Raw genomic sequence first — 23,683 nt, forward strand, 5'->3', positions numbered from 1 at the left:
ATATAAGTTTTTGGATGAACACAGTTTTAGTAAAAGAGTTCAGAATATACATTTTCCAATCAACCTCGCAGATCTTAAAAAAATGGTTTGATTTGGTATATGGCTCCATGTTTTAAGATCAATCCCTGGCATGCATTGCACACTATTTACAAATGATGGAAAACAACTGAACTAGTCTATACTTCTCACAGAACCAGACTGATATATAAAAATTTAACAATGTCATAAAACACCTACTTATGATTTTGTCACTATTACTTTCAAAATATTTAGCATAACATTAATCTTAAACTTGTCAGTCTACAAGTCTTCATTTAGCAGTTTTTTCATATTTGATACAATGTTTCATGCTATCTGCAAGATTACCCATAAAACTTTAACACAGGGAAGACAAGCTTTATGAACACTTAAAGCGGTAGCAACAAAAAATAATACAAAAGTACACAGTCCTTGAAGAACAGGTTAGCCAGTAAACATAATATGGTATGAACAGACATACCCAGGGAGCAAAAAGAGTAAAGAGATTCCATTTTATTACAAACACCTTTCAAAATAGATTCCCATTCATACACATACTCAAAAAAAAAGAAAGGTCAAAACAAATGGAAATGTAACTACCATTGTGAGCAGAAAGACAGAGAAAATTAAAATGGAAAACCTGCTGTCTATAGGAACACCAACACAGCTTTCCTTCCAAAATTACTAGTTATTCCAAATTTTTAAGGAGGAAAAAAAAATCTCTCTCGCTATTGTGTCAATAGAACAGTATTATATGTATACTCTGCAAAGTATACAATCAAGATGACAGCTTGACACTAAAAACATGGTCATTACTTTTATGGCCTTTCTATATAAACAAAGACTTTAAAAGAGCATCCTTTTCCAATTCAAAATAAATTCCAACATGATCTAAAATATGAACTTTGCATTGAAAACAAAATCATTAAATGGTCACAATAATTCTTTTTGAAGATAGCAGAAGGATGGATTGAGGTTTGATTTTGGTACTTTTTTTCAAGTTTTACTTCTGGTTAGGAATCAGTATGTTGAACTGGATATCTAAAATTACTTTGCTGATGAAAAAAAAAGTCAATTATTTACCAGGAAATTTAAATGAACGTAATGGAATAAAACAATTTTGGGACCAAAGAAAACTTTATCCAAGGCCAGTGTTACCATATGCATATGAGCTGCATTCTAGATTCCCTGGTTAGCTAGGCTGATGAGAACTGAAACATACATATATCTTCACTATGTTCCTTCCCTTCCCACACACACATAGGAGAGTTTAACTCTGCTATGGTAACTTCTACGAAGTCTTTCCATTCAGAGATACCCTGAAATGAAATTGGCTGAAGAAGAAAAACAACAACAAACCCTGCACAAAACAAACGAAAAAAAGACACCCTTACAAAAAACCCCAAAAACCACCCTCAAGAGCTTGCAAAAAACTCACTGAGTTGCTTTTTATTTATTGCAATAACCGCAAAGTATTTCATATTCCAAACACATCCCACATTATTTGCATATTCATTTATTAAAATTTATAACTGATAGTATTCTGCTTTATTGAAAAAAGGAAACTCATTAGACTGATAATTTGCAGTCTTCCTATATCAACAAAAAGGAAGATGAACTGCAGAAACATCATTTTGAATTCTTCCATCCACTGACAGACTTACCTTCTCTGTGGCCTAGGAAGATTTTTTTAACCCAATACAACTGCTGAGAACAACTTCCTTCTATTAGAACAAATTTGACTTATTTAAAAAATGTGAAACAGTAAATTTAAACTCAGTGTAAAACAGAGAGCAATTGCTAAGCGTTAAGAAAGTGCTGAAGATATCTAAAGGGCAGACTGGCTGGATGTAAAACAAATCCTATGGCTATGCCCCATTTACTCATGTATTTTATGTGTTAGAAAACATGTTCTAAATCAAATCAAGATCCTGAATTTGGTTTATTTTGTAGTTAGCCGTAACAACAGGAGTAGTATTCTGCTATAAAGACTTGTGGCTTTCTGAAGCTATTGGAACAGAGAATATTATATGCCTGGTACGTTCAAGGTGGTCTTTGTAGTTATCTAAGAGCAGCTTTCCTTATTTACAGATTGATGAAATTGCGCTCAACGGTAATTTTAAGAAGAGCTCTAAAAGTACAAAAAGCCAGCATCTATTATTCAATCATAACTTTCTTTCATGTTATTCATGTATTTATTTACTAAAGCTGTTTTTGCCTACTGAACAGTTCATACTTCTCTATGAATTTTAAGTGACGTTTGAACACCTGGATGCAAAAATATCCTTGGGCTAATGAAAGTACTTTTAAGAAGCAAGGTTTAATGCTATTTTTCATGTGTTCTCTATTTGTAGAGAACATTAAGACACAATCACGCATCTATAATATAGAGAACAAGTGAAAAAAACATGTGAGTTTGCAAAGAACAGCACCAATCTTGCTTTGAATTTGTATTTTATGAATTAAAGGTGAAAGAGAACCATATGGAAACCCATGATAGAATAAAAATTCAAATAAACTGGGACCAGAAGAGGGAAACGTACAACTCATTTCCATATCAGTAATACTGGCAGTATTCACTCAGTCTCTATGTAAAAAACCTAACAGGATTATGAAAGAAATAGTAATAATGTCAAGTTACCCACAAATAAAATGAGTCAGAAGTCCTAGAATAGGTGTGTCAGAGGAAATGTCAATAAAAGCAGATGGAGCCTGTCTGCATGGGTTTGTGTTACTTGTGAAAAGCACAGCTGGATCCTACGTGAACAGAGGATCACCGCGGAGACAGCATCCTCACCATGGACCGATGAAGGAGAGAACGGCAGTTACAGTGGGTACATATGGGGACGGCAACTGTTGCCAAATTATAACCACTATCTCTACAATGGGTACTCTGATTAATCTTTCCGTCAGAAATATCACAAAATTAAATTCTCTTACGCAAAAACAAACAGACCCCCCACCTAAACCATACCCATTTTCCTTCTATGATAGTTTCATGTTTCGGTATTTGTCCTGGACACATATATACGTCTATATGTATCACATTTTAAAATAGAAACAACTATGAAATCTTATGATGACTGCTTCACTGTCTCTGCCTAATAACATAGCTTAAGATTTCTCCTAACTTCTACAAAATTTTATTTTATTTTATTGTATTAACTTATTATTTAACTTTTAAACTTTTTTTTTTTAGTTATTCTCCAATGTTTGTTTTGTTCTAAGAGACATGACACACCAACTCTAAACATAACTAATCTGTTCAAAGCTGGCCACAAGGCTGTGATATTTACTTCCTCTGAGAATATCTTTTAAGATTTACAAATAAAATTCAAGTAACAGCACAAAAGAAATAATTATTAGTATTCCTGAAAAACTAAGTAATTACATCAGTTCCTATCATGGCTGATCTCAGCACAGAAGATTTTAAAATACAATCAGTCCAAATGATTAGCTGACATATAATGTGAAACCAGAAGAATCTTTGGAGGACTCCAAGCGTGTACAGGTCTTGGATCTTTGTTTTTATGTTTACAAAACATAACTATATGCTTACTGTTTTTACGATGTACTTTATTTTTTCACTCTAAAATAAAATCTTTTTTTTTCCATCTTGCAAATTTGAAATCAATTTAACAAATGTCTCTTTTCCTACTCAGTTCAGTCTCTGTGGGCATTTATATAAATTGCTTTTACTCCAATGACCTTGCCTGTCAGCTCTTGATATTTTGTCTGATTTTTCATTTCATTGGCTCAGCAAATTATCAAGTTGGAAGTTGTGTAAGACACAAGCTTCAATGTTTTTTCATTTCACATAAGCATCTATTTTCCTTGAGTAAAAGTCTGTATTAATCAAAAAGGCTACTTGTGAAGGAAACAAAATAAATCAACATTAGGGTCTTCCCTCCCCCCCCCCCCCCCCTTTTTTTTTTAATATATAATTTCCATCCCCATTTTTCTGAGAATTATAACTTTGATTTCGTGCATGCCTCTCTTGGATACTTAACTTAATGAAGCATTATTAATTATGCCCTAATATCCAACAAGTTAATGCCACTCTTGCATTTGTGGTTTGCTCTTCTGTTCCTTTCCCGAGAAAATGGTAGACTCCGCCTACTGGAGTAAGGCTAAGGCTAAAGTTTGCTACCTGACTGTGTCATGCTTAAAGTAATCTTTGGCTATTTTTGTTTTTCTCACCCTTTCCTCCAGTAAAAGGGAAAATATACCCAAACAGAAGGATTTTATACCATAGGAAATTCTATGGTATAAAACAGATCCTAGCACCATTCTTACCTGAATCGTTACTGACAAGACTGCATTATTGGTGCAAACATTTCAGGAAGTTATCCTTGCTATTTGTAGTACATTTTCATCCTAAACCTAGCAAATGCAGCCCTAGAATTTCAGTTAATCTTTTGACCTAACAGACACTCTTAAATGAGACTTGAGCAAGCATCATAACTGCTCAGAAAAGAAGACTGACTTGCCAACAAATAAAGAGAGGTTATACCGGAATTATTGATAAAATGCATACCAATAATTCCCTTAAACCATCAGTAAAGCAGCACAGCAGTCAACAGGCTAACAAAAGTCCTTGTCTTATTCCTCACTTACCCACCTTTAGCAAAGTAACTGACTCCACAGCATTAGCAATTTAAAATAGGAGGGAAGCAAAGCTGCGCTCAGCTGGAGGAAATTTTGGCTTCCACTTGGTTTTGATTTTCTTCACTGGCTGTTTTTCTGCACTTCATAAAAATAGTATCATACTTCTTTCATATTACCAAATCAAGTAAGAACTGTGCAGCAGGACTCTTTGAACTGGGTGTGAAATATACTGTTCATACTTCAGTACAGATACTAAAGTGAAAAGATACAGGAAAATCTCAAAGAAAAAAATATCTGCTTTACTTCCTAGTAAATCTTTAATTTCTAGTGGTGATACCTTTTTAGGTTAGCAGTAAGGGGTATTCATGGTATCCAAAAGTTTTTAATACAACATTAAGAATATTAACCAATACTTTAGTAATTTCCCTAATACCTACATTAACCTTCTGTTTCTGAACCTCAGAGATTTGTTTAAAATAAAACACTGACTGTGCATATCCTGAATGGATATTAAAGACCACAAATAATCTTAAATCTTATTAAACATTAGGTAGTATTACCATTCTTATAAAGTACATCAACAGTCTAGTTCCAAATATTATTTTTTTTCTGGGTTCAAAAAAAATCCTGTTGCACAACTATACCAAGCAAACAGGACTTACACGCTTTCTGATGCAGTTTATTTGAAGATTAATAAGAATTAAATGTAAATATTTGTAGCCACTAAGTCAAAGCAGTAACATTCTTTAACGTTCACTTGCTTCATTTGGAATGCTGTTAGTTCCCAGAAGTTCTTTGAATAATTGCTCAAAGTCATCAAAACTCTTCTTTACAGAATCCATAAGGGGCGAATCCATTATCTTTATGATTTATTGCAGTCAACTCTCTTCATTTTAATCTCCCCACACCACTGTTCCATAAACACCTTTTATAAAATAAAAATATCTGTAATAAAATTTCCTATTCCCCCACTACGTCAGCATTTTTCAACAAAATCAAACCAGTGAAGCTAGCTTGTCTTTCAAAAAATATTTTCCCATGTTTAGCCAAAATTAATTCTAAATATATGTATTTCTTCAGGTAGGTCTGAAAAAGTTTTATACATATAAAATCAATCCTTAGACAATTCTATAAGAAGTGAGAGAATCTTCTTTGAAATTGGACAAAAAATTACCTAGAATTGGATGCCAGGACTCTACCACAATGGACTTTTAAAACACCACAATTGCAGGGGAAAAAAAATCCCCTTCAAGAGTCAGTTAAGCCAAATGATTAAACGGAGCTTCTCCTACCCGTATCTTCCTGTCGAACCCAAAGAAAAGAGTTATTTGCAGTTATGTAACTGCAAATACGGTTTGTATTGTTATTCATATTTTATTGGTATTGTTACCAAAAAGCTGATGTTACTTGGCCATTATAAGATTCCTAAATCTAATGAAGCCTATATCTATATTCAAACTAGGAGAATGATGTTGCTATCACATAAACAGTTTTGGAAAATGAACGCATTTTTATACTTACTCTTTATAATGGACGTTGAAACTTAAGTTACTGTTATAGAATACAGCTTATTTGTAAGTATAGAAAACATTTACAATACTCTTCTGTATGATAATTTGGATGGAACCAATTTACATACTGAAAACTAGACAAGCCATAGGATTTTAAGAACAGGTTAGTATATCCACAGGGACATAAAAATTCAAATCTAACGACTCTCATAAAAATACCAGTCAACTGAATTCTCTTGCCTAGTATCCTTACAGTACTTTAATCTTTTGAAAACATTAGAACCACCAAACTAAAAGAACGGCAGTATCAAGCAGGAATAATTTTTAGCCAGATGCCTGCTGCTGCTTTTATGACATTCCACATTCCATCATTACAGACTAGCACAAAATCTTGTATGATTGCAGCAGCTTTAATAAGTAGAGCTGAAGTGTTGAAGGCAACACTGCTGCCTGCACATCATACACCACTTCAGCACCAGTATGCATTTTAGGTTTCTCACCTTGTCAATCATTTTACGGGCTTCCATTTCTTCAGAATTGGGATTTTCCAACTCGATAGTGTAAGTACCTTTGTCACTCTGGTCATCTTCATTGTCCTTTTCAGTAGCAGCAGAAATATGTTGGCTTTTCAACTTTTTGTCCATCTCCTGGTTCTGACTAGGTCTATGGCCGAGGCTTCCCGAACTCTTTAACAATGCAGCTTGTAAAACGGGTAATGCAGCAGAAGGTTCTTCTGATTTTTGTTTTAGAAGTTTTGCATGAACACCATGTACTGCTCTGTGATGAGATGAGCTAGTTTGCACAGATGAAGGGACTGCTTTCTCTCCTGACATAGGTTTCATTCTTTCAGCTCGTGCATGAGGTGTTGGAGATGGAGACTCTGGGCACAGGGCTCCTGCATTTTGAGAAAAAGAGTAAGAACGTCTCTTTCGAGGATGGTCTTCATCAAAGAACTCAATCATAAAGGCAGTCTGACTCAAGCTGGCTTGCTCTTGCTGCTTTTCTGTGGAATGGACTTTCTGGTGTGACTTTTTCAGCTCTGCGTGATGATGCCTTAAGTGTTCTTCAAGTGCTGCCCTCTTAATGTAATGCCGGTGTGCACCAGCATTTTCTGAATCACTTTGTGTACCATCATCATGCTTATTCCCTACAAGCAAAGCAAAAGAATATATAGCACAATGAAACAAACAAAAAAAAAACCCACCCCAACCCAAAGACTGGCAAACCAAGAAAGAATTTCAAATTTGTTTTCTGATTGGACTCCAACAGCTTTCAGTACCTGGCTCTGCACGTTCTGTACAGCTCCTTGTAATGCATTCAACTCGCTACAAAATACCTTACAAGCTGATCGGTAGCAGCAGTGCAATTAAATCACCCTTTTTCACTGATATTCTCATCTGTGAATACTTATCAGTGACTTACAAAAGCTGGTATTTTATCAGCTGTACTACAGTATATTTCCAAATTACCTTAATTTTGTTACACAGCCAGTTGGTTATAAATGACTACTGAAACATTCCAGGCAGGGTTAAGCGGAAAAAAAACCACCTTAAAATAGTCCTTCCGGTAGCTGAAAAGACCCACTGAGAGCCACCGTTCATATTGTTGGATTCCTCACACATTTACAACAGTTCATCATGAGAAACGTCTACTGAAAATTGGAATCAATTCTTTATTACTCTTTCCAATAAGTACAATGACTTTTTCCATCATTCACTCCCCTCAGCTTCTGATGTATGCATGTAAACTGGTTGCTATTACTTATTCATTCCAGAAACTACTTTGAGATCTATGAATAAGGATTATGTATTTAATGAATCACATGCACACATATATATGTATATACATATGTATATGTATACATACATAATGAACCGTATATATACCTATAAATATACTTTGTAATGATACCTGAAGATGCATGGAAGGCTGGATATTCATCCACAGTAAGTCACATTTAACACAGAGCAACTTGAAGTACAATGAAAGTGTCTAGACTTCTAAGTTTGAGCTCAGCCTGGGAAGGCACAGTTTAACCTTCTTTGAACTCTTTTGGATAAAGTCTTACTCATGTATACATAGAGTGTACATTTTTTTTTTTTAATAATTCTCAAGAGAATAGCTTTTTTAACATTTTCTCACTTACACAGGATATGCAGCAACTATTCAGTTAAATAGTAATCACATATTGGGAAATCTTATTTATCAGACTCATAGCACAGAATATACAGCTGAAATCCTTATTTACATTCCTGTTTTCTATTCATTTGGACAGTGCCTAAGAAAATGATGTGATGGTTCATATAATCCAAATAATAACAATAAATATCAACACCACAGTGAAAGTCATGTAACATATTTTTAGCAGTGTGACTTCAGTACAGAATATTGTAAGAAAAAGCTGAGGAAAAAAACCAAAGAGGTCTTGTTTTGTTTTTTTAAAAATCAAACTTCTAAAGCGGCTAGGTATCTTCCCTACTATGATTTGAAAAAGTACAATGAGTGAGAATATACAAAATTCAGGTATTCATTATGCCCATATGCACCCCATAGTTTACACCTCTTTCAGGTGAAAATTTACCAAACTTTGATGTCTTTCTACCAGGAAAAGGCTAAGGCCTTGTAAACAAAGTCCTTCCTATTTATCAAAGTGACACAGCTAATATTTTAAAGAATGTTCATAAATGTAATACAGCATCATGAAGACCAAAGAATCCTCAGTGATACACTCTAGAAGAAATATTATACTATTATCTTAATGGCACTACATTGATGTAATTATTTTTCCAGAATTTTACTTTTTAGCTGAATTTGGAAGAGTCAGCCTTAAAAAGCAGACTTTTGATCAGTAACACAAAGCTCGTTGTACCCAGTCCCTGCTGGTTTAAGAGCTATACATGATAATGTTGCAGAATCAAGAAAAATGAGAATTGCAGGGTTAACATGCTGTAATTAGAAACAGAAAATAAGACAGACTTGAAAAAGTTCTTCAGAAGTTTTCATTCTGAAAGTCTGAATGTCACTGGAATCTTCATCTGAACATCAAAACTATTTTCTTCTCTATTCTGCTAAGAGGCATCCAAAAGAAAGTACTTACCATGATCAACGCTTGATTTAATTTTATTCTAAGTGTCACTGTCTGCAGTAAATCAACATCTATAATCACCTACAACTCCACTCAACAGCAGCATTCTTACAAATACAATATTCTGTAAGCTTAGTATAAAAATTGAAGCTCTTGGTCTATTTCAGATTTGTGACTCAAACGTGATCCATCAAACACGATCCATTTAAGCAGAGTAACTATATGATGTATTCTTTGCCATAAATGTTTTTCTTAGAGCACATGAATATTCACAGAACATATGCTATTGGAAGAGCTGCTAAAAGCATAAATTGAGCTTCAGAGCTTTGATTCTAAAAAGCAATTCAGCTTTTTAAAGTAATGCATGGGAAAAAGTTAAATATATAAAATTTAACTAAGGTTTGGGTTTTTTCCTGTTCCCTTTCAGTATCAATGTTTCAAATACCTGATGTTTTCAGCTGTACTAGAGTATCTCCAATTAGTATACACATTGTAAGATGATTTAGGATTCGGTTTCCTGTCCTCTTTTTAAGACTTAACACTACAATAAAATTTCCCAGTGTGGATCCTTGTGCACATGTGGACTACCTGCCATTTCAACTGAACTCTGCAAGGGCTCAGGGATCCCCTCACTGGATGCTGGTGAGGAATCGTTGCTTTCAGAAATAAGCATAGCTGGAATTCACTTTACCTTTCAGTCTCTTCAAGTACACTGGAACATCACTCTTAATACTTTTGGAATCCTCCTCTGTTGGTTCCCATATCATTCTAGGAGGATTGTTCTGTGCTAGCCAATCTGCTACTTTGCTCTCTGCAGCCATCATCACCGTTTGAAGCCCAGGCAGGTCCTGGCCACTGGAGGAAGAAGGCTTTTTTGACTTGTGACGCTGTTCCGACGTGAATTTTGTCACGTGATCTTTGATCGTTACTTTTCCTGGAGTGTTGTCATCAAATTCAATGGTAAAGGAAGCATGACCTGCACCTGTTGCATGGGAGCTTTGGGTGTCTTTTGTTGGAATTTCATGAATAGTACTTTCGGCTACCTGTGAAGGCTGCTGGAATTCTTTTGTAGGGATTTCAAAATAACTTGGCTCCCTACAGAAAGGATAAAGTTCTTCACTTGCAGCTGCAGATTGCTCCTCAGCTTGCTTGGCATCTGTGCTGCATCCTATTAAGAAAAATAAAACACAGATTTCACAATACTTGGGAACTTCAGGTTCTTCAAGAAGTTTCTGCACTCCTGTAAAGGCCACTTGAGTAATTTCTGGAATAAACAGTAAGATTGTGGAGAAGATTGAGCAGCGTAGTGCTGGAAAGGTAATCCCAGAATTACATGTAAAAAGTATTACTGAAAAGACAGCACGAGCTTTGGCTGTAAGGAACGTAAAGTGGAAAAAAACTCACTTCGAATTTGTCAAAGGAAATTTGCATTCCAAATATTTTTAGATGATATAAAGGTCAGATGCGTTATTAGCATATGGAGAAAAGGTAAACCACATTAGAGAACTAGTTGAGCTGATCATTATTGCAATTCCAATTCACTGCAATAACATCAAATCAAGGTGCCCCCAAAACAAGTGCTAGTGATCTGGCTTTCATCTCCTGCAGTCGATAGCTAATATAATTTTGTTTGGTAGAACCCTTTGGAAAAACAATTCACACATTAATGCAAGATAAACATTAATTCTGGCTTGAAAAAGTTTCATACTGATAAGCACTGGAAAGTGTTTTGGAATTCAAACACTTCGTTTCCACAAAAGATAAAACCAAAGCATCAAGCTAAATCCTACTGTCATCTGCTCTTATCTTACTTGCTTCCATACTTTGTAGATGAACAGGAAAAGTAACAATAGCTGCAAGCACGCAGAACGTTACCAAACCATGCTCTAACTGGGTAAAAAAAGCACCATGTGGAAGAAGCACGAGGTAGTAATTGAAAGTCCCAGTGTATAGTCTGAACGAAGGTTAAAAGCTTCTTGTGGTTGCCAGCAAAGCTACCAACGTGCCTTTAAGAAAACAAACCTTCTGGTTGCATTTCATGAACTAGTAAGCTAGCCAAAATATCTGGTGTAGAGATCTGCTATAATCAACAGATGCTTGAGGTGTTAGCAGCAATGGCAAGTTACAGTCCAGCAAAAGAATTCTGAAGAGTTCCTACATGATTTATCATGAACCCCATTAAGATGTTGAAGAAATCATTTCAGGTTGCCAGGTAAAGGAATAAGAATGCAATTAATAGAGTTCTGGTGCTAAAAATAGCCACGCTGTATTAGCTGAGACAATATTTCTATATGAAACTACTATGCAACAAGGTGGAAACAGAAACATTTATAATGGAGTCAGGAATTTAAGGGGTGAAGGATGCAGGACAGCTTAACACGCCGATGCTGTTCTTCACAAACACATGCTTTTTGTGAAGATTTAGGAAAAAGTTAAAAACCAAAAAATAAAAAGGATGGTAATTTGATACAGAGACACAGAACTAATTAACAGACAGCATAAGAGCTGGAAAAGTTAAAACCAAGAATGCTGTTAAGGAGTGATAACAAAAATAGTACACATTTTTTATTATTGCCATGCTTGGATACCAACACGATAAAATAACTGATGCAGGTAACACAGCTATTTAATTTATTTTATTTAAAAGCAGCTGTTGCAAACACAAAAGACGTTCATATACTTTTTCTACTGTGCTGTTGCATTCCAAGAATACCCTAGCTAACGCTTTTCACTGTAGTGTCAGCTAACTCACCTCTGTGGGGTAGTTTTCAGGCACTACAACAGCAACTCACCACTCCCCTCCCTGGGAAGCAGAATGCCTTTTTACTCCCCTTCCTGAAAACATTTATGCTGGCAGACAAACAAAATGGGATGAATTCATTTTACTGATGCAAAGATCATTAAAAAGGCTTTTATGTTTATAGAGAAAATGCACAGAAATAAGCAAAAGTCACACTTTGCAGCTAATAAATTTCAAGTAAAATACCATCAGTCTCCATTTGTTTCGGTCAGCTAACAAGCTGGAAGAGATCAAGCTCTAGCAGGATCCATTCTAGAGCCAGGACCCTTACAGTACGCAACACTGTCACTGGACAGGAGAGTAATCCACCAGGGAGCCAATTCATATGTATCTTTTTTTTTTTTCCTACAATCCTGTTCAGAGCTTCAAGACTACAATTCCATGCAATTACTGTAACCAAAAATTAAGCAAGATACTGTGCTCAATGCTCCTTCAAAAGACAACTGGCTAATACAGTGTGTTTTGAGAGATACTTCTACTTCTGGGCCAGGGGCAAGAGCAATCTGCTGGCCAAAAAAAATTATATTTTTTCAGCAAATATGAAATAACTGGTTCATCACCATCTTTTGGAAACTGTAAGAATGTAGCCAAACTGCATCAGATGTATGGTAGGCTTAAAATGAAGGGATCTATTAATACTGGCTTGTCAACCTTGATGGACAACTTCACAAAACAAATGTTCCCTGTGAAACTTGCCTGCACCAAATTTAACATGTGAAATCAACAGTTTATACTATAATGATATGTGCAGTATTTGATTCTAGTATTTTTGATTAAACAGATGCTAATACGGTTTGAATCTAAATTATGACAGAGTGAGTTTAATCAAAAGAAGTAAGAAACTGAACTACAATTAAATTTTAATTTTTTCTAAACTAGGAAAATTCTTAGAAATTATAAAATAAAAATATCTGCAGTACAAGTTAATTTTAATTACTTAAAAATCCTATTCTCAGTCTGAAGTACTTGCATTTTTAGAATACTTAAATACATCACAACTGATTACACAAGGAATTGAAAACAATGAAAAAACAAAAAATATAGAACCTGATCTGAACCACCCTTCAGAATTTTTCACCCAAATTCTAAATGCAAGTCCTTACAGTTTTCTAAATATTGCAAAAAGTGATCTATAAAACAGCCTTACCTTTGAAATCCTATTATAAAAGTCATCTGCCAAGATGAAGGAAATTACGTATCAGACTAAATACAGACAGCTTTAAGAGAAAATCCTCAAGCAAATACTGAAGATAGCGGTCACCATGGCTCTATAATTTTTAAACAAAAGCAGCATAGTATCTGTACAGCAAAAGAGGCAGTTGTGTGGAACTGAAAGTGTGTTTTGGGAAAATGGGGGGATGGATGGGTTGTGAACTGCAATCTCTTCAGGGACTAAAGTGATTTCTGAACTGGCAAGAGTGAAAGGAAAGGAGTAGAAAAAGAACCGGGTATCTGCAAAGAATGAGCTCTCATTCTACAAAGGTCTAGAGCTACAAAAGACAACTGTGCAACAGTTTCTACAAGGCAAGTAAGGAAGCAGTGACTGTAGATGCTACACAGGTGTAGTGAGACTATTAGCAAAATAAATGAGGCTAGGAGAGACTAAGAAACTAATATTTGGGAAATCATAGGCTTAATCAAATGGAGATTCAGGGAGATCCTTTACTAGAACAGTCTCAGAGATGACCATCAGAAAAGCAACATTCACTTTTTGACATTAGCAGAATTGATTACACCTTCTAGGGCTTTTGTTTTTTTAAACTTTATTTCTTAAGTTACAGACCAAATACTCAGAATCTTAATATCTTACTTGCCCAACTGGACAAGAAATGTCATAGGTGTTCTGTGCTATTCAATACAATACACAATCACAAGAAATTGCCTGTGTATATGAATATATTATCATCTGCAATGACTGAATGAAACCTCAGAAAATATTTTGCAGTCTTCAGATTTTTAGAAATGTTCTTTTTTTTCTGCCTTAAAAATACAATTTTAAGAATAAAACTTGTGAAAGAAAATGATCTGGAATTTCCAAGCCCTTCTTGAAAAAATGTCTGTCAACCTGGAGCAAAATATTTAGTTCGCAGAAGGTATTAGAAGCAGCCAAAATAGCGTATTTACACAATACCCCAAAATACTTTTTGTATGTTATTATTGCACAGTACCAAATATAAAGCCATGTTTAATGAAAAAAAAGCTGAAGTTAGCGGTTTTGAACGTGTAATTGAATTTTTTTTTCCTTTCTCTTTCTCTCCATATTACTAATTGTTCTTTCCCACTTACCGTTTAGGTTCTTTTTTTGCTTTACAGCTGAAGCATATTTTTCATTTGTTATTTAAAGACGAGATTGTAAAAAAATACATGTAGTGATTCACCTAGCTATCTTTGTCTTCTAATGTTATTACAACCTGTCCTATGAAATAATACCAAAATTTTCTCTCAAAATAAATGTATAAAAATCCCTACCTCTCATAATAAAATGTTTAACTGCATGCTTTAAAGGTGTTAAAGTGGAAAAAGTGCAAAACTAATCTTACTTTAACGTATTGCTGTCACGGCTCTAAAAAGTTTTGTAATCTCCCTGTGACATACTGTGTACATTCGCTGCTACAACTTTGCAAAGCAAGCCTTACACACGCAGCACTTGCATGTATGTATTCCAGGCAGCTGACTTCTGCCTTTTCTCAGATCTCTGGTAAAGGCATTAATGATGTAAACTTTTCTAAGTACTACCATACCATGAGCAGAGAACGCAGTTTTTGCTCTTCCAGGAAATGGGAGTGTAACACATACCAATAACAGTAATTACACACCTGGTAAACTTGCCAATATCATGTAAGTTTAACAGCTGGGGCACAGATAGTCACACTGTAGTTGTATATGCAAATGTTCATTTTAATACGGACTAGTAGATTGATGGAACATTAGAGCAACGTGCATGTTCGAAAAAAAGCAGAAAGATTTTTTTTCTTTTTAAGGTTTTTGAGGCTATTCTGCTGTTTGCAAATAATTTCCATTAGTGAGTTTCTGATGTGATAGAAAGACAGTAACATCAAAATAATCTTATTAACTTGAGACTGTAAAGACTAATTGTCTATAGTTGGCTTAGCAGAAACAAATTACCCATTTCAATCTCCTCATTAAACCTTGCCCCATCTGTTATAATTCATGCCTTCTTTTCTATTCGGTGAATAATCAGTACCAAACCATTAAAGCATGAAGCAGATTCTTCATAGGATTGATTTGTTAAAATGTTATCAAGCTTTCTTGATTTGAGATACTGAACAAAAAGTTCAAGATCTTACATAGGTGAATTCACCTTTAATGTACTTACTTTTAGGCAGTTTATGTTAGGAAGCATGTTCCAAATCAGTGTTTTAGATAGTTAATACAATTTGCCCCATGAAAGAACAAATAACTGCATCAGTCTTGAACCCTTTTTTTTCAGTTTGCTTTTATTAAAAAGTGTCTAAACATGACAGTTTGTAATGTTTCAAATTTCCTTTCATTAAAGTGTTTCTTTATATTGATTTCCAATCATTGAATTAATCTCTATTATAAAACCTATGTGCCTGAATAAAACATTACTTGTTGAAAATTAACTTAATGTTTTCATGGAATGTAACTGTGGGCCAAAGAAGCCCCAAAAGCTTGTCTTTATTTTATTATTGTGTGAAAACATTCAGGATATTTTTATTTTTTTTTTACACACTTCTACATGGACATAGTGTTCTGAGATTGAAGAAATATGTAAGAAATGTGTCCAGAGAGGCAAATATCAACTCTCATCTGGTCTGTCTTCTCAGGCTCCCTGCCAACACTACTAAAACCCACCTACAACAGTCAAAAACATAGGACTAATAGGACTCAGAGATTAAGTGATCAAGATAAATAAATCACTTGTCTATAGAAGGGATTTTAGTTCCACATCCTCCCAAATTAAATTGTTTTGCAATAATGTCAGGTTTTGTTTTTTTCCCAACAGTCTCTTCCTGTAACATTTCACATAAGTTTTTGTTTAGTGTGTGCTTATTCAAAATAAATTCCATTCTTGCAGATTTATTAGTATTTCAGTTTGAAGGAAACAGAAGCTATTCGTATTTTCTACTTAGACTAATTCTATCTGTAGGTGATAAATTAATGATTAAACAGCAGCAACATAAACAAAAGAGATTTCTAATATATGTTGGACATTTTTAAAAAACAGAAATGTATTTGCCAAGAATGCTCTGGACAGAAATTTTATTTTATTTAGTGTATATATATGGAAAACATACAAAATCAGCTAAACACGGTGGAAAATATTAGCCCATTTTCTCTACTCATAATTTATTTACTTTATGATGAATTCACTAAGGCAAACCATGTCAAAAATATCCCCATTACTGAAGGCCTGCCTCGAACAAACTTACTTTTGTCTATTACTGAAACAGACTGCACCTCCCTGGTTAGTTTGAGAGGAAGCTGGAATCTTACTTTTCTTTGAGCTCAGGAACGAAGACAGAGACACTGACCACTTGCTGAAAAATTGCTTGATAAAATAAATACCAGAGCATGTAAACCATTCCAATATTGCTTCTGAAAAACCGATTCAAAATGACGAAAAAATAAGTACAGGCATACTATTAAACAGAAGCCTTGTTAATGGCATGGCATCAGAACGACAGATTTTGGGATATTACTTTTTAATAATCCTATATTTAATAAGGGAAAATAACATGCATGTTTTAAAAATTAATGTAGATAGATACACATGAGTATTGAATGCTTCATGAATTCTTTTTTTTTTTTTGTTTGCTACAGACACTGGCATCTAAGCAATGAAAACACAGATACTAGAGACAGTACCACCCCTGTTTTGGCATATACAGCCAGACACAGAGTCACAGGTTTCCAAGCCAACAATTAATATTTCCTGTAACCTGGAAAGCAAGGAGAATCATGTGGCTAGCAAGTCTGTCAATGGCATGACTCAAAGTCAAGGACTTAATTCTTCTTCATTGTAAATGATGACATACGTGCTTTCCCTTTTTGTTGAGAAAAATGGATGTGGAACAATGTCTTAACAGTCATTGTCTCTCATTATTATTGCCACTGGGAAAAAAACTTATATTCTTTAGGAATGCTTAAAAATATTTGAAGAACACGTTTCTAGACAAGATTTGAACTGTAGAGTTATAGATTGCTAATGTAGGATATTAAACCTCTAGTTAGTTAAAAAGCCTCCATAGGAGCACACGACAGCGTACTCCTCCTGTGCTCTGTACAGTAGTTTTTTCACCATAAACCCAACCAAATAAGAAAGTGTTCTGTAACTGGTACTGAATTATTTTATATGCAACAAAGTTCTTTAAGTTGCACAAAAAGACACTGACTTCATTGCATCAAAGAGTTAGTTTAGTTTGATTTTACATGCTTTTTCTCCAATTCCAGAAAAATACCTGTGCGATAACCAAAGCAACTACTATTACAGGAAGAGAGAATTCCCCACCTCAGTTGAAGTACTCTAAAAAAACTATAAATTAAAAACTGTTGAGCCTCAAATACGTGTCTAAACAACTAAACAAACATGGCTGAATATTGTCCTAATTTAAGTTTTACAGCTATTCTCTTTATTAGAGTAGCAGTCACTTTATTTATATGCCTCGTGATAGCTCTAGAAGCCTAATTATAGACACTGAGCTTTAAGTTTTGGCAATACATACTGTGTGTAGACAAGCTAACTGATCCCCTCCCTGTATTATGGGGAAATAAACTTTACCAGTTTAGACTATGCAAATCTTTACTGCAAGAACTGTGAAATGCAATTCCCACAAAGCAGCTTTATTGAATTACAGGAGAGAACGCTAGCATAGATCACCTTATATAGCTAAAAATCTAGTACAGATATAATATAGCACCGTTTATTTTCAGAAATTATTTTGATGAAATAGCCCTATACAATCTCTAATTTTAAGCATACAAAATGGTAGATATGGGAGGAATTGATAAATAAGACACACTGGTTCAGGTAACATTATTTTCTATATTTACTGATAACAAATTGTATTAAATACCAGGAAAGTGATACATTACATGTGAAATTGGTCTTTGGAAATACATGGTTTCTCACAGAATAAATTTTTTAAACTAACTTAATTTTAATAGGCTTTCACCTTGCAAACTGTCTAGGAACTTCCAAACATTAATATCTGTATAGTTCCCTAGTTAAGAATATATGGACTTACTAAAGAGGAAAAACCCACAAAAATAAGACAACAGACTTACCTGAAGCCCCCTTCTCATTCATTTTTTCGTCGTGCTTGCTATCTGGCTTGCAACCATTCTTTTCATCAGCTTCATCATCACCCCACCAGGCTGGCTGTCCATACAAAGGTGTCCCACGAGGCATGGCAGAAAGATCTATAAAACCAGCCCAAAGCGGAGGAAATTACTTTTCTGTTTAGTTGTGATATTTAGGTTAAAATAACATGAAGAGAAAGTCATTTGCTTGGGTCATTTCTCCTGGAAGCTGAAGGGAATCAGCTGCATGTATTTGCCTAAATACAAAACAAACTTGGAGGCTGGGTAAGTGATCTGCTTCTAAATATAAAAGCTTACTAACAACCTGATCAAAACTTCTGACACAAATGTTTATGCAAAGGCAGCTGACATCTCTTATTGTTACCCTGATGTATCCGTAAACATTACTTTCTGCTTTCAGTTTGAGGTCATCCGCACAGCAGTACATTTGTAAAAGCTGTCCACTGCTATTTCTGTGAGAAGATTCTCGTTTTTACCCACACTGACCTTTCAATGAAATCTGAACTCCCTGTGTGAAAAACTGATCAAATTTTGCAATGTAGCCACGGTTCCAAATCGCTGACAGCTACTACAGAGTGCTTAAAGTTACCTTGCGTAAAACGTTACTAAGCACAGCCTTTTTTTTTTTTTTTTAATGTAATAGTTAAATTACAGTACAATTAAAAATGCTATTTCTTATATAGGATGTACACATGATTAAACACATTCAAACATAAAAATTAACTAAGAAACTCCCCCACTGATACAATTAAGATTTGTACCTTGATAATAAATTGACTGGATTAGTTGTCAACTGATCTCTTGGAACAATACTTCACCCTACTGAGATTTAGCCCAGTAAAAAAGGCAGAAATTCAATTCCAAAATTTATTAATTACACTTTAAGTATGTTTAAAATGTCACATTATGTGGAGTTTTTACTATCTACAGAAGTTCAGAAGCATGCTAAAAAAGCAAATGAATATCCTTTTCCAAGTTTTTGTGCTTCTGCAGCAAAAAAGAACCTTACCCATTGATTTCTCTTCAGATTTCAGTGCTTCTGTAGTTTTGTGGTGCGCTTCAGCTGTGGAGTCTGTTACCTTGGACTCTGAGCTTTTCGAGTTGGTTTGCTTCACACCTTCTGCCTCTGAAGATTTTTGGGATAATTGGAGTTGGCTTGTGAATTTTTCATGCTACATATCATTGAATAGGGGGAAAAAAAAAAAAAAGCTCAATGAGTGGAAAACCCCCCTACGTCACCAATAATTACACAATGACAGAAGAACATCTAGGAACTGCATGTTGTTACCTTAAGGGCTTCTTCCGGGACTCTCATCTCTCCCCTGACAACAGTAAAAAGATTAGTATGTAGGAAATGCTAAGGAAAATACTGGAAAGATTTCTCAAGTCATAAAAGGATTTTACAGAAATCAAAAGTTCTGCAGCCTATTCTGCCACTGGAATGGTAACACTTCTACAGATATGTCACTGTTAGGATGAGCATGTACAATCATATTCATCAAAACAATCGCACAATACAATTACTTACTATTTATTAACAGAACATGAGTAGACACTTTAAGGTTGTAACAATACAAGTTCTTTTTTCATTCAGTAGTTTGCTGAGTAATTATTTGTAATCTTCTCTACTTGTAAACAATCTCATATGATGCAAATAGTTGTGTATTTGCCTCAAAGTAATGTTTCTTAGCAACACAGGAGTTACACATTACGTTTTAAGTTGTAATTGGAAGTTGAGGGTTCCTCAGTGAGAAGAAATGGAATGTACTTTATTGATAGTTCTGATCAAGGTACAGTATTCTAAAATGTGTCATTTTCTCTAATACAGGAATTTTTGTAATAATGAGAAAGAAATATTTCAAAGTTGTTCTCATATAGTATGAGCCCCCTTAATTTAACATAACCATACTTAACAACAAAAGAATGTCCCAACACTTTGCATTTTTATGACAAGGATATCATATCCAAATCTCAGTTTATCTTCTAACTTCAGAGTGATGTATGTCTGTTCTGGAATCCTCACATCATTCACAAATGTCTACAGAAATAAATGAGGACAGATACTGTTATATTCCCAAATAATAAAATGACAAATCACTTCAGTAACTTCATAAGAAAGTTTTCAGCACTGCAAGTTTTCTACTGGTGATCAACTGGGGAATTAAACTATAAGCTCAAATTGCCACCTGTTTTACAAAATATTTCAAAAGAAAGGTTAAACACCAGTCACTAACCAGGCTGCTGACACCACGCTGGCCTTGAAAAGTTTCTTACAAGTTTACTCTTGCTAGCAGCATTTACTGAATTGTTGATTACCAGTCCCTCAAATTAGCACCTCCATTCATTATTTTTCTTGTCGTTTGCTTTTTCAATCCTAATTAGGTGTCAGAATTGATTTATCATCACATTTGTACATCATTTAACACTGGATATGAGAGTTCTGAGGTAGCTTATAATTTCCAAGCATTATCAAAGGACTAAAAGGAAAAATGGATCAAGCTACTGCATCTGAGTAACTCCAAATAGCAGTGATAAAAAAATCAATATATTGCGACTCTTTCAAGAGTAGGTATAACGACATTTGTAAGCAGAAAGAGCATTATTATACCAGCTAGCAGCAAGACAGAGGAAATTCCGTAGGTTTCACAATATCTTTTGAAAATTCAGTTACTATTACAATAAGTAATCCTCTTGTCTTTGAAATCACTGGTGGAAATATAGTTGGAGAAATCAGACAAGCTTTCAGTGATTTGGAAAACAACTTGTGTACCTGAAAGTTTTCTCAGTATCAGTTGGCCAGTACAGATTAAAAACCACTTCTATTTCAAGGTCTTGATTAAACCGAACAGCAAAAAATTACATGGAATTTGCAAAACCATGCTGGTATAAATTTCAAAAGAACACCTAATATATATACAATAACTAATTACAGAAGCAGCAAGGAGGAAGAATAGCACATGTTCAAGTCAAAATGGATCTGAGATGTAATTTGGAAAAGCTGGAAAATATTTTCTCTCATCTCTGTGGGAAAATAATTAAATGAATAGAAATAGGTCTTGAAGTTAGATTATTCAAGCCGTAAGAAAATTTTAAACCAGACACAAGCCCTTGTTAAGAATGGGGGGTGGGGGGTGGGGGTGGGGTGGGGAGAGCAGGGAAGAGTTTATTCCGTCATTGGAACTGATCTGTATCTTTAAAGACTGATGGATAGTCTTAGCAAGGTAGACTGTCAGCGTCAAGCAAACTGCCCTGGTTACTAATGTCAGCGAGACTTGAAGTTGCATGTGGTGACTTCAGGCAGCAGAAATCAAGGACAATTACACACTAAGGGAGGAGTGGATGTTAAAGAGCTGAGACTGTTCTTCTCACAACTTGCCCTTCTGCGGTGGAAGAATATGCTTAAACCTTCAGGTAGAGACTTCTCCCAGAACCTGCCATCTCCCAAAGACAGTTCTCAGACTGACCCTTCTGGTCATCCTGAGTCATATCACCACCCTTAGAACTCTCTAAATTACACTGAACCTCTTAACTGCGAAAGTGAAGTGTTTCTTAAACTGAATTTTCTACCTTCAGAGAAAACTCTATATTGTCAGTATCTTCTGAATTCACTCAGTGATAGAGAAACACAGAAGGGTGAAGGCATGTTTATGTTTTGCCTAGCAGAACAGAATATGAAGCTCTCAGTTACAAGAACTACAGATCAGGCTACAGAGAAAAAACAGTTCATGTAACTCTGTATACTATTTAAAACACTTTCAGAATTACAGAACCTTGAAGAGTTTGAGCTGACAGAAAACTGCACAGCATCTTGCCTTAAACTGTTCCTGAAAGCTCAATTCAAATCTGCATTAAGAAGAAATAATTTACACTCTAAGTTCTTCTCCCCTATACTCTCCACTAGCATGAAATCTTCCCTCTCCTTAATAGCTGAAAAGAACACAATATCTGGTCTTACAAGATGGTAGCATCTTCCTTGTAAGAAGTATGAATAATCAGCTATAGGTGAAAAGTATCTTGTTCCTTGGCGTTGCTTACTTCATTTTCTTTTAAAATACAAAATGAAGCCTTAATTTAGGGCAAATTCAAGGCAAATAAAATATTTATGGACTAGCTAGTCTAAGACTGTTGCATTACTTTATGAATTATTTATCAGTTGTATATTTTCCCATTAAAATATACAACTTAAAAAATTTACAGCTGCTTGATCATTTTTACTTTTAATAACAAATGCATGGTAATACTACAGATAGGAGATTAAACATCCAGGGTGCCTTTCTGAAACAGATTTATTACTGGTGTGTGCTGGTTTTGGAAACTCAGAATACTGCAACCCCACAGGATCATCCCACTTAAAAGAATTAACAGTTACTTAAAAACCACTAAACTTAAAAGAATTCTACAACAACATGTACATGTTTCTAAGGAATGCAGCAACTGAAATAAGCCATTTTTGAAGCACTTTGAAGTCAGGGGCAGACACACACAAAAAATACACTTAATTATTCAATTAAGCCAAAACGTGAGTCTTTTAACATCGTGTTGCTTATCTAAATCTAGTAGTAGATGAAGTCTGGAAAGACAGAAACAATGTACTTCCCCAAAATAGTAAAGGGAACTTCTTTTTTTGTTTTTTTGTTTTTTTTTTCTTTTCCTAAATGAAAACAATGTTTATTTCATTATCTAAGGAAATTGCTTATCTACTTCATAGAAAATATCTTCCATGAGAAGTAAGAATTAAAGGTACAAGTATTTACTGGTTTGTAAGCATGAAACTTCAAGTGGTGTTTAATGCATATTTATTCCACTTTAACGCTGTGTGAGACCATGTGAAGAATATCCTCAAGGCAGCCTAAATGTTAGTGAATCAACAAAATTCAAGCCACCTTGTGGACATACATTTAGGTATGTATGTGTGTGTGTGTGTATATATATACACACATACACATACATACATATATACACACACACATATTTTTCCTCCCAGGTCATCAGAGCTCTGAAATTCGTGTGCATGCAGGATACTCAACCCAGAGAACTCTGAAGGCAGTATGTGCAGTCTACATATATCCTCACAACTGAACTGATGGCATACAACCACCAAGCCTCAGTTGCTTTGCCACTGGAGAGTTAAAATGCCACCACAGGTTTGGGATGCAAGACAAAGCTAGCTTGAAAAAACTAGTTACTATGTAAATAAGGAATCCTTCCACCCCTTTAAATGACTCTATGCACATTTTTATATATTCATGATTTCCAAAGCTTTATTCTTCAAATAGTGAGAGAAAACTCTCTTTGAGCCTTCACAAAGTTTACTGAGCATTTCACAATCCAGGCCTAAAACATCAGTGTCAATGG

At 34.8% G+C, this 23,683-nt stretch overlaps 1 protein-coding gene across 6 annotated transcripts in view; it reads right to left on the bottom strand.

Moving 5' to 3' along the window:
• CEP170 (centrosomal protein 170) overlaps window positions 1-23,683 on the bottom strand; it is a 102,520-nt gene that overhangs the window by 47,675 nt on the left and 31,162 nt on the right. For all 6 annotated transcript variants that reach the window (XM_056344196.1, XM_056344195.1, XM_056344193.1 and 3 more), the window contains exons 4-9: window positions 20,285-20,366; window positions 19,617-19,672; window positions 19,338-19,500; window positions 18,293-18,427; window positions 9,914-10,390; window positions 6,638-7,284 (exon numbers count right to left, since the gene is read on the bottom strand). In XM_056344196.1, the coding sequence (XP_056200171.1) occupies window positions 6,638-7,284; window positions 9,914-10,390; window positions 18,293-18,427; window positions 19,338-19,500; window positions 19,617-19,672; window positions 20,285-20,366 (1,560 nt within the window). The remainder of the gene's footprint in view (window positions 1-6,637; window positions 7,285-9,913; window positions 10,391-18,292; window positions 18,428-19,337; window positions 19,501-19,616; window positions 19,673-20,284; window positions 20,367-23,683) is intronic.

The sequence above is a fragment of the Falco biarmicus genome, chromosome 6 (assembly GCF_023638135.1).
Source record: "Falco biarmicus isolate bFalBia1 chromosome 6, bFalBia1.pri, whole genome shotgun sequence".
Taxonomy (NCBI): domain Eukaryota; kingdom Metazoa; phylum Chordata; class Aves; order Falconiformes; family Falconidae; genus Falco; species Falco biarmicus.